The sequence below is a fragment of the Haliotis rubra genome, unplaced genomic scaffold, assembly GCF_003918875.1.
Source record: "Haliotis rubra isolate DU_JTF1 unplaced genomic scaffold, ASM391887v1 Scf26, whole genome shotgun sequence".
In the NCBI taxonomy this organism is placed as follows: Eukaryota; Metazoa; Mollusca; class Gastropoda; order Lepetellida; family Haliotidae; genus Haliotis; species Haliotis rubra.
The window spans coordinates 3108294-3120825 of record NW_025766669.1 but is presented as its reverse complement, the minus strand read 5'-3'; the positions used below and the strand labels follow the sequence as shown (position 1 = coordinate 3120825).

The following is a 12532-nucleotide window of genomic DNA, read 5'->3' as shown; positions in this document are numbered from 1 at the left end:
CACAAGTCCAGCAGTTACTAAAATCATTTTAAGGCTTGGAATGTTGCAATCCTTATCAATAATTGAGCAGTATATAGTGACATATGTACATACTGAGTGAGTGAGTATGGCTTTACGCCGCATTTAGCAATATTCCAGCAATATCACGGCGGGGACACCCGAAATGGGCTTCACACATTGTACCCATGTGGGGAATCGAACCCGGGCCTTCGGCTCGACGAGCGAACGCTTTAACCCCACCGCCCCTGTACACAATGAATCACATGCTATGCACAAAGGAATCTTCAAAACAGGTTTTTTTATATCAATACGTTCATATTAAATTAATATTGAAATCGTATAACTGACACACATTATTAATTCATGGCATCATAAGACGTGTTCTTCATCACTGACTACAGTTAGGCGAACACGATGTTTCAGGAGACGATACGACCCTGGGGATACTGAGATCCGTCTCTTTTCTAAACCTACGCGTGGGGTTATATTAACTGAACGACATTGCAACATATATACGCTGGGATCGGTGATACCTGTAATTGATTTGTCTTAACAGATAAATCACATTAATCCTGTAATTCCATATCATTCCATCACTTCTCATCGATCTCTCACCCACCTCTACTGCATAGAAATAGATTTCTATCAATGTCTCGTGTTTCTATTCAGTGTAAAACAAGTGGTTCTTATGCATTAAGAAGGATTACAATTTGGATATTATTGAAGATACAGGGCATTATTCATAGAAACTTCCAACGTACGGAATCAACATTTCTACCAGCCTATGTAATACTATTATACATAATGTTTAATACTTATGCCTTAAGAAGGGTTACATTTAACTACCAAGCATACACAGAAACCTTCAACGGAAATCTACATTTCTATCAGTCTATGGAATGCTATTATACATAATGTTTAATACTTATTGAGACTACTATTACACATGTTGTTTCTTGCAATGTGATACACTTGATAAACATAACACCAGCTTGATACATGCTAATATCATCATAACATATATTCATTGAATTGTGGAGATGCTGTAATTTTAGCTCTACGGTAGCGTAGAGTGGGGTTCGATTCCTATGTTGGTACCACTCCGTGAAACTGCCGTAATATTCTGAGAATGTCAAAACTGACGTACTACCTACGAATCGAAATGAGACTTAAACATCGTTAAGCCTATATGTTACACTACATTACATTGGAAAATGCATGAATATGATTGGTTAAAATATGTCTTCTGTTTCATACTCAGTTCCGTTTTAAATATACAGTCAAACCCCGTTATGTCGAACTCGTCGGAACTCTGGGGAAAGTTCGACTTATCCGAGTGTTCGACACATCCGTCAGCATAAAATGACCAAGTACCATCACGACCAAAGTGCTTATAACATCGTTTTCTACGACCGAGAGATGACTTCGACACAACCGAGAATTCGTCTCAACATTGGGGTTCGACTGTATCAGGACCTTTCACACACGTGCGTAAGATTACATCTATAGCCTACACGTAAATGTTCGGTATCTAGTAGGTATCTACTCTACATTAGGACTGTATCAAATTCAGATACATTGTAGGTTTAAATACACAGTATAATGCTCTCCCATTTCTCACACAGTACTAACAGTGAGTGAGTAAGTTTAGTTTTACGCCGCACTCAGTAATATTCCAGCTATATGGCGGCGGTCTGTAAATAATCGAGTCTGGACCAGACAATCCAGTGATCAGCAGCATGAACATCGACCTGCGCAATTGGGAACCGATGACGTGTCAACCACGTCACCGAGCCTCACCACCAGATCCCGTTAGTCGCGTCTTACGACAAGCATGGGTTACTGAAGATCAATTCTAACCCGGACCTTCAAGGGTTCCGTACTAACAGAAAAACGACGTATTTAAGGGCTTCTAAGTTAACATGACAGCGTTTGAGAGATAATCTCACCGAGTGTCAAATAATACCCACGCAAGTTCATGAATTCAAATAGTTCAAAACAACGTTAATTTAAACTGACTTGCTGTGTTTGTTTTGTTTGTTAATATATTTGGCCATATCATCGAGCCTGACCACCCAATCCCGCTTGTCGCAACAAGCATTGGTTGCTGAAGACCAATTCTAGCGCGGATCTTCACAGATCGACTCACTGTGAGTTATGAGAAGGCAAAGGGAATCTTATTGGCATTGATACAAACTAAAATAGTTAAAATGATAAACATACATATACTTAGATCTATAGTGCATGCACTTTTCCAAAACAAAAGCGTTTGCACTGTGGAAGACACAGTTAACCGACGTACGGCTATAAACCCATGTTACTCGCTATGCAATGAAAACCATTTACAGAAATGATTAGCGATTCTCTACCATTTGTGCTGTAGTCTAACGTACAACTAATGTCCTGTCAATTATTAATCTGACACCATTGTTAGTGGGACTCTGATAAAGAATTACCAAAGCAACTTCAGATCCACGCACCAGAGGTTGCAGTCAAAGAGTTCCGTTTCCTTTAAGGCGATCAATACATACATACCCGAACACAATGTGACAACGAATACGTTAGATAATAAATGAATCTAAAAAAATAACGCCCCGGGTTAGTTTGTCGTACGGGTATATGACAATAGAATGTTTTCTTTTAATTTCCTTTGTAGTGAATTATAACGACAAAATCTCTTCCCGTGAAATACATTGAGGAACTTCGGCCAATGAATACAATATTGGTACCATGAGTGATATCGACGAAATGATGGGATATATTGATCTCGTGCTGGTTTCTTTATATACCTAAACAACACACTCTCTATTCCTAATTACAGGTATGTCGTAGAGATGGTGCTGGTATAAGCATGCATGTTATTGGAGGAACCTACTTTTCACTATATTTTTCAACTGGTGAATAAAGACGCCCAACGTGGAAATGAAGGCGAAAAAGGAAATTCGTTAGGAAGTTGAAAAAAAGATGTTTTCCTCTATGAATTATAAATTAGTAAATAAACGCCTTCCAAAACTATTCTTCCGTTGTCTATTTATCTCACCCTTTGAGCTATTTTATGTGTACTACCCAAAAGAACTTAAACATCACTTGATTATGTATCATATTACTATTGTTCATCCTTCATGAAACCCGTAAAGGTCTTGTCGTAAGAGGCGACTAACGGGATCGGGTGGTCAGGCTCGCTGACTTGGTTGAGTCATGTCATCGGTTCCCATTTGCGCAGATCGATGCTCATGCTGTTGATTAGTGGATTGTCTGGTCCAGACTCGATTATTTACAGACCGCCGCCATATAGCTGGAATATTGCTGAGAGTGGCGTAAAACTAAACTCACTCACTCACTCATCCTTCATGGCGTGACCCGGTTCTTTCACATTACCATGTTTATTCGAGTTTTGACAGATTAACCATAGCAATACGGAACGATCGGTGATTCTGAACTTTATCTGAGCAGTATAATATATATACTGCTCATACACCGTTGTGTCGAAGTTGAAGGTATCAGTGACGTTGTTCAAGTTGAATATTACTAAGAAACTTCGACTTTTCCGAGGTTCGACACAACCGTAAAATAATGAATTATGCATAGACCAAGCTGTCATTTCGAGACAAACGTAAATTCGACACAACCAACTTCGACACAGCGGTGATTGACTTATCGATTGATGAAGACTAGGAGCTTGCTCAGAGCACAAGATGCATTGAGTTAACGATGTTCCGCTGCAGACTGACAAGTGAAAGCATCGCTATATCACAAATTACTTTCACATATTGTACATTCATTTTATCGATTAAATGTGAAAAATAGTACTGTCAAAGCTGTTCAGCTGTCGCTTTTCTGAATCAGGTTGTATCTGGGGATGACATTAAATATTTGCATAAGGGAACACATGTTACTGAGTAAATGGTTATTATAACAGTAATCGGACGAGGTGTGTGGGAGACAGTAACCAACTCACAAGACGTATAGCGAATGCGGATCTCAATTATAAAATCTCTAGTTTATGGTGAGAAGACTGTAAATCGGTTTGAACAAATAACGGTTAGATCCTGCTGTGGCAGCGTGTATGTCTGTGTGTGTGTGAGGAGAGAGAGAGGTGAGAGAGAGGGAGGAGAGAGAGAGAGAGAGAGAGGGAGAGGAGAGGAGAGGCGAGAGCGAGAGAGAGAGAGAGAGAGACAGAGAGAGCGAGAGGGAGAGAGAGTGACACAGAGAGTGAGCGCCCGAGAGTGAGAGGAGAGAGCGAGAGAGAGAGAGGGAGAGAGCGAGAGAGAGAGAGATGGGGAGACAGAGCGACACAGAGGGAGAGAGAGCGCGAGAGTGAGAGGGAGAGAGAGAGAGAGGGAGAGAGCGAGAGTGAGAGGGAGAGAGCGAGAAAGAGAGTGAGAGGGACAGAGCGAGAGAGAGAGCTGTCTGTCTGTCCGTGAGTGTGTATCAGTCCGAGATTCGGACACACACACACACAAACACTCACACACACATAAACACTCACATAAAATAAACACACTTACACACACACTCACATACATAAACACTTACACATACACCCCTCACAAAAAAAACACACTTACACACACACTCACACACTTGACGTTTTCACAAATCATTCCACAAACACACAACCGACCTCGTAATATGCAATGTTAAGTTCACATTTTGCTACCAAATCTATAAACTGTCATGTCCAACAACAATTAGTACGAGTGCCCTAAAGCGCAGGGTTCGATAATTTGCTGTTACTTCAGTCACGGTAATCAATCATTCGGCACATACCTGGCGCAATAATAAATCAATACTAAACTTCACACGTACATGTGCATACAACATTTGCTTGGGAAATACTTAACAGTTTATGAATGCCTTAAACTATGACGACACAACAGCTGCTCTGCGTCGGAGTCCATAGCAAAGTGTTAAAGTCCAACCCTCATAAACATATAAGTAATCCTGATAAGGGGTCTATCGCAACCATCTGTTTCAGTGATCTTTATCAATTATATATCAGTACATTTAATAAGGTCCCTTTATCAGTTATCGATATAAATGATTTGTAACTTTTAAGATACGTTTATACTTTATCTATTTCAAAGATCAGTGAAGTTTTGTAATATTGTATAATTGTGTTGTACTAATGATATATAAGTATAATGATATCAGTAATTAGTCAGTTATGAAATGTTAGTAATATTGAAAAGAATTCTACATCAGTAATATATATCAGTAATAAGCTTCAATCACCCACACCAGTACTTACATCAGGAATATCTGTCAGTTATATACTCATGGAAACAAATAAGGGAACACATGAAAGTACAAGTGTTCCTTTATTCTTTTCCAGGTTTCTTCACAAGGTATGTATTGCACTCTGGGTGGAACTTTGGAAATAAATAAAGGAACACTTGTACTTTCATGTGTTCCCTTATTTGTTTCCATGAGTATATATCACCTGTCTGTATCATTAATTTCTCATTTATCACTATCAGTAAAATATTAGACAGGATATAAGGGACACACGTACACTGAGAGTGAGTATGGTTTTACGCCGCTTTCAGCAATATTCCAGCAATATCACGGGGACACCAGAAATGGGCTTCACACATTGTACCCATGTGGTCAATCGAACCCGGGTCTTCGGCGTGACGTTTTAACCATTAGGCTACACCACCGGCCCCGTACACTGAGACCTGGTAATTCCGGACGGAATCATATCCGATTTAAAGAGGGAATTAGTTTGCGATGCTGACCTCAACATTAACAGCGTGATTGGGTTCACCGTAAAGGTACAAGAGTTTTGTTTTTAGAATTGTGCCCACTTATGGCATCGAACACGAGCCTTCGGCTTGGCGAGCGAACGCATTCACCACCAGACAGCCTACCCGTCATTAGCTGCGCGTAGAACGCGAGAACCGATACTATCGGTCTTGTCACATACAGACCTGAAATATATTCTTATTGACTAATGGTTGGTTAAGTAGCCTAGTGGTTAAAGTGTTCGCTCGTCACGCCGAAGATCCGGGTTCAACTCCGCACATGAGTACAATGTGTGAAGCCTATTTCTGGTGTCCCCATCCGTATTATTGCAAGAATATTGCTAAAAGCGACGTTAAAACTTATACTCTCACTCTTTTTGACTAAATGCCTAACATAGTTAATATTCTAGCGAGGAATGGAAAGCAGTGGATAAAGTGAAAGCTCAGAGTAACTTTTGTTGCAAACGTCTCAACATAAGGGTGGTTGCTGGAGACTGTACACAAATCAACTCATTGGAATTAAGAGTGGAACCAGTTTGGTTGTTGTGAAACACACACTTTCATTAAACCAATTGGTTTCTTATGAAAGATCAGAAACTGATAATCATCAAGTGAGATAATCATAACATATATATCAAAAAATAAAGGACACCAAACTGCCCGTGAAAACATGTAAAATAATAATCAGATATATGTCTAAAAAACGTCAGAAACCAAACTGACTGAATACAAGAGAAATGATCATTGGATATATGTTTAAATAATAACAGAAACTACACAACTTGCTAAAAATATAAGTATTTATACAAGTTTGATTTTCATAAATATAAGTACAGTACACATCAGCCATATGTCTGGGACACAACAACACACAAATCCTGATAGACGTGAATTAAGAATAAGAAGCCAACATCAGAATCCATAAAACTGCAGAAACTAAACTGACAGACGTGAATTCAGGTGTAATAATCATAAGATACCCGCTCAAGAAACTGCGGAAACTAAACGTATAGACGTGAATTCAGGTGTAATAATCATAACATACCCGCTCAAGAAACTGCAGAAACTAAACTGACAGACGTGAATTCAGGTGTAATAATCATAACATACCCGGCCAAGAAACTGCGGAAACTGAACTGACAGACGTGAATTCAGGTGTAATAATCATAACATACCCGCTCAAGAAACTGCGGAAACTAAACTGACAGACGTGAATTCAGGTGTAATAATCATAACATACCCGCTCAAGAAACTGCGGAAACTAAACTGACAGACGTGAATTCAGGTGTAATAATCATAACATACCCGGCCAAGAAACTGCGGAAACTGAACTGAATAGACGTGCGGAATTCAGACGTGTAATAATAATCATAACATACCCGACCAGGAAACTGCGGAAACTAAACTGATAGACGTGAATTCAGGTGTAATAATCATAACATACCCGACCAAGAAACTGCGGAAACTGAACTGATAGACGTGAATTCAGGTGTAATAATCATAACATACCCGACCAGGAAACTGCGGAAACTAAACTGATAGACGTGAATTGAGGTATAATAATCATAAGATACCTGCTCAAGAAACTGCGGAAACTGAACTGACAGACGTGAATTCAGGTGTAATAATCATAACATACCCGGCCAAGAAACTGCGGAAACTAAACTGATAGACGTGAATTGCGGAGGTGAATTCAGGTGTAATCATAAGATACCCGCTAAACAAGAAACTGCGGAAACTGAACTGACAGACGTGAATTCAGGTGTAATAATCATAACATACCCGACCAGAAACTGCGGAAACTAAACTGATAGACGTGAATTGAGGTGTAATAATCATAACATACCCGACCAAGAAACTGCGGAAACTAAACTGATAGACGTGAATTCAGGTGTAATAATCATAACATACCCGACCAAGAAACTGCGGAAACTAAACTGATAGACGTGAATTCAGGTATAATAATCATAACATACCCGACCAAGAAACTGCGGAAACTAAACTGATAGACGTGAATTGAGGTATAATAATCATAAGATACCTGCTCAAGAAACTGCGGAAACTGAACTGACAGACGTGAATTCAGGTGTAATAATCATAACATACCCGGCCAAGAAACTGCGGAAACTAAACTGATAGACGTGAATTCAGAACCGTGTAATAATCATAACATACCCGGCCAAGAAACTGCGGAAACTGAACTGACAGACGTGAATTCAGGTGTAATAATCATAACATACCCGGCCAAGAAACTGCGGAAACTAAACTGATAGACGTGAATTCAGGTGTAATAATCATAACATACCCGGCCAAGAAACTGCGGAAACTGAACTGACAGACGTGAATTCAGGTGTAATAATCATAACATACCCGGCCAAGAAACTGCGGAAACTAAACTGATAGACGTGAATTCAGGTGTAATAATCATAACATACCCGGCCAAGAAACTGCGGAAAATAAACGTATAGACGTGAATCTGGCTGTAAAAATCATAATATACCAAGCTTAGAAACAGAAACTAAATCTATTTACCATTCATAGTAACGTGTCTGGTCACAGAATGGTCTGGCATATACAGCTTGAGACATTTTGAGACTGTCTCAGCCCATATTTCATCATTGCATCATGCGTGTATGACAGCTGCCCTTATAATAGCCATCGCCCACATGATAACTTAGATTCCGCTTCCTCCAGTCAATCTATATCGGTGGACACTTTGATGATAATTGATAACAGACCACATACTATGTGTGACGTCATACGTATTCCTTAAGTCGGAATGACACGACATGTGAGATACCACTGCAATAGTTTTAATGCTAACTATGGACATTACTTGTAACGAGGCGTTCTAAACGTTCAAGCCGGTAAACGTTGCTTGTACTGTAGTTCTGTAACAGGTCTGTTGTTGTGGGAGGAACCCCGGAGTGATGCGGGTCACAGATGTTCATCGCGTCGGTGATGCGCACGAGCATTGGTGAAAGAAAACCGTCATAACCGAAACGAAACAGGGATTCGAACCGTAGTTTTAAGAGTGAGTGAGTTAGTTTAGTTTTACGCCGCACTCAGCAATATTCCAGCTATATGGCGGCGGTCTGCAAATAATCGAGTCTGGACCAGACAATCCAGTGATCAACAGCATGAGCATCGATCAGCGCAATTGGGAACCGATGACATGTGTCAACCAAGCCACCGAGCTTGACCACCCGATCCCGTTAGTCGCCTCTTACGATAAGCGTGGGTTACTGAAGGTTCATTCTAACCCGGACCTTCACGGGTGTAGTTTTAAGAATTCAGATCATGTACAAATCCATCCTCCAGAGTCAGTCAAGCGCTGACATAGACTATTTTGATAGCATACATCTCTCTCTGACTTATAGCCACAGGAATAGAAAAGAATCGGTTGTTACATCTTGGTGTAGCTGTTACACCGTCTGACAAATCCATTACATCTCATCCGATGGTATTGAACATAATTCTTGGCATATCATCACGTGTACAGTTGCAAAGTGGCATCATTGAGATTCCTTAACGTCGAGAGCTGCTGTGAGAGTATTGACTATCCATACTGTGTCAATTAGATGTACTGTATATGTAGAAGAGCTCGCATCGACATAGCGACAATCGCGACGGATGTGAATTTAATTGAATATGTAACCTAATATGAACGTTTCTGAATGGTGACTCACGACAGTGTTGGCATTAACGGCACATGTTGACAGAATCACAGTCACAGCCGGGACGGTGCGTCATCGTCGACAACGACTCATTGTACAAAAATAATTTGTAAACAAAAACAAAGATACTTACCCATTCCAGGAATGAAGATATTCAGCACTAAACAGAAAACAGCGACTGGCTTCGACATGGCAGGAATTGAGTCTCTAAGACTGGTATCTCCCTCGGTTAATTTCTCCTTTGACCTGTGAACCATAACAGACGGAGGGGCCCCACAATATACCCCGGTAGTACAGGTCGTCCGTAGCCCCCCTGGTAAGCTTTCCTCTGCAGCCTTGGGGAGGGGGTGGGTGTCGATGATCCGCCACTGTACACAACCTGCATGGCGTCCACAGGATGGGTAGAGCTTGTAATTTATGGCTATTCAAGCGAGGAGGTAGCGCTTTACATAAAACGTCTTGATCCAGTCTCAGACAAACACGACAGGGAATCCAGCTCCTTTTGTGTTGCGCTGAGCTTACTACTGTACTGGTGGAGCGCTGGCCTTACCTTCCTCTCCGTCGCTTCATGCGTTCTATAGTTACTTAGGCGAGTTTTGTCTGGATGCCTCAAGCGATTGATCTGGCGTGAGCGGGTGCGAAGCCTGGACAGGTAGATTTGGAATCCGACGGGGTGACGAGGAGATGACGAAGTGGAACATTTACACACAGCTGATGAGTGTAAACAGAAAGTAGGTTAGACTGTCTACGAGCTGTCCTCGGCTTCAACTGAGGACTACAATATGTTGTCGCAAATACTCCTTGAGGGATGTTGGAGACGTTCACGTTGCGGCTGTGGCGGAGTGGTAATGTCCAGTTGAATGACCATGCTGGTCAAATGTCCGTCCCGTCCCCACATGGGCGGTGTGGCAGGCTGATTGAGTTAGGAATCCGACATCGATTTGTAGTATCCCTGTTGTGGTTGCTGAACTGAGGCGCTTGGAAACAGCTGGCGGAGAGACGGCTTTGTCAATTAATAACTCAACGGTTGTTTCACGGGCAGCTTCTCGCCACCCACGGTTGACCAAAATGAAACTACGAAGAGGACTGTCTTTCGCAAGAGTTCTCCGTTACGTTGATACACCTTCGCAGGTAGAGAGCAGGGGATCACGAACTGTAGTTTACCTTCTTCGTGTGTATGTGGGTTTTAGCCTAGAAATAGCGTCTCCGTCGCCCAACATCTTGACTATATATTACAAAGATTTCTTCCCAAGATAAATGAAGTGGCGGTTGGGGGTTGACGTTTGGATTGTTTTGGGAGGAGTAGGTTTATGTCATCTTCCCAGTTTAATTATAACGAATAAGTGTTTATATATGATATACAATAAAGTACGTCTATAACGAATTGGAAGGGGCCATTTAATTTTAGTTCGAGATAACCGTAGTTCGTGTTACACATTTAGATTAAATTACACAGCAAATGACCTGGGTCAATAAAAACATTTCGTTAAAGATAAAATCAATTTTGAAGATTATGATCCGCTTCCGTGAGGTCGAATCTCCCATGGTCCTTGGTCAGTGCCATAACGTGATGGGCATAACGTGCACGTGATGGGCGAGAACACTCTGTTTCGTGGGACTTGGGTATGGTTTCGGGGTAGGAATAGACTGGGATTAGGAATAGTTTTATGTGTTGTTTTAATGTTTGGGTTGAATATATGAGTCAAAGTAGTTGGAATTAACTATCAGATTTGTGTTTGGGGAAATGTTAAGGCCTGGGGATAAGGTTGTAGGATTTCGAGATATGTGTGAGTTCGATCTAGGTGAGGATGAAACGTAGGATGTTTTAAGGGAAGTATGGAGCGGTTATGGATTGAGAGAACCGGCTGACGGAGTTGGTACAAACTTCCTCATATTTTTATGACATTTACGTTATGTGGTTCGAAAAGGATGAGATCATTGATGACGTCATTAAGTAGCATTGTGTCACACAGTGACGTCATCCAGACAATCACCACGCCTCTCCCTCCTAGCATAATCTAACATATTCTTCAATACCACCTTATTCCACATGCCGTATCAGCAAAATAGTACCCGTGTCAAAAGAGCGTATGCAAGTATGGCAATTAATTAGACATTCCTCTGAAGAACTGGGACCGGAATGTGTTTGTTCTCCAGGTCTAAACTACTTCCAGCCGCGTCAGCCGTAAAAGAGACGTAAACCCGCTATATCTTGATCACTTTATTTAGAATTGAAGGCCATGTGGCCAAGAGTACAACAGCTAATACAACATTGTCATGGTGTGTAGAGTTGAAATATAATTCATAATACAATTATTTTAACGTTTTGCTTCAGGAATATACATATTCCTTTAAGAACAGTGACACTGTGTATCTTCATAAGGGCTCGGAATTTGACAATTGAAGGTGGGCTGTAGAAATAGGCTGGAATACATTGGGATCTGCATCGGTTATAAAATGGACATATTAACAACATGTGATATTCGTCTTCAAGCACGTTTAAAGTACATTTGTTACAAACTAATTCTTTATATGGGACACTTATCTTTGAAAACGTTGTTTTTGTATATGTTATAAGTTATGGGATTGGCATCGGAATTTGATCAACATTCGCATAAGATCCCTGCATATCGTCCCTATATATCCCTATATCCCTGCATATCGTCCCGGCCATATGTTTCTTTCAATAATAGGGGCGGTGGGGTAGACCAGTGGTCACAGCATTTGCTCGTCACACCAAAGATCCGAGTTCGATTCCCCACATGGGTACAATGTGTGAGGGCCATCTCTGGTGTTCCCCGCCGTGATGTTCCTGGAATATTGCTGAAAGCTGCGTAAAACTAAATTCACTCACTCACTCTTTCAATAACACCCAACATCTATACGAAGAGATTGATCAGAATCGAACGCAGATGCTCGATCATATCCCCACACAAGTATTGTCAAACTAACTTTGAATATGTTGAATATAACCGTATAAATGTCTTTTTTAAATTATTGAGAAAATGGATCATTTCCGATCAGCCGTGATGATACCGACAAACCATATGCTCAGTGAAGGGTGGTATATTTTGTGTATATTTATAGTAGAATGGGATTTTAACGATG

General features: G+C 40.8%; 1 protein-coding gene across 1 annotated transcript in view; it reads right to left on the bottom strand.

Moving 5' to 3' along the window:
• Window positions 1-11584, bottom strand: part of LOC124280095 — a 68334-nt gene extending 56750 nt beyond the window's left edge. Inside the window, 2 exon segments of the mRNA XM_046715984.1 lie at window positions 9558-9695; window positions 9698-11584. Coding sequence (XP_046571940.1) covers window positions 9558-9695; window positions 9698-9809 — 250 coding nt within the window. The 5' untranslated portion in view covers window positions 9810-11584.
• Between the last annotated feature and the right edge of the window lie 948 nt (window positions 11585-12532).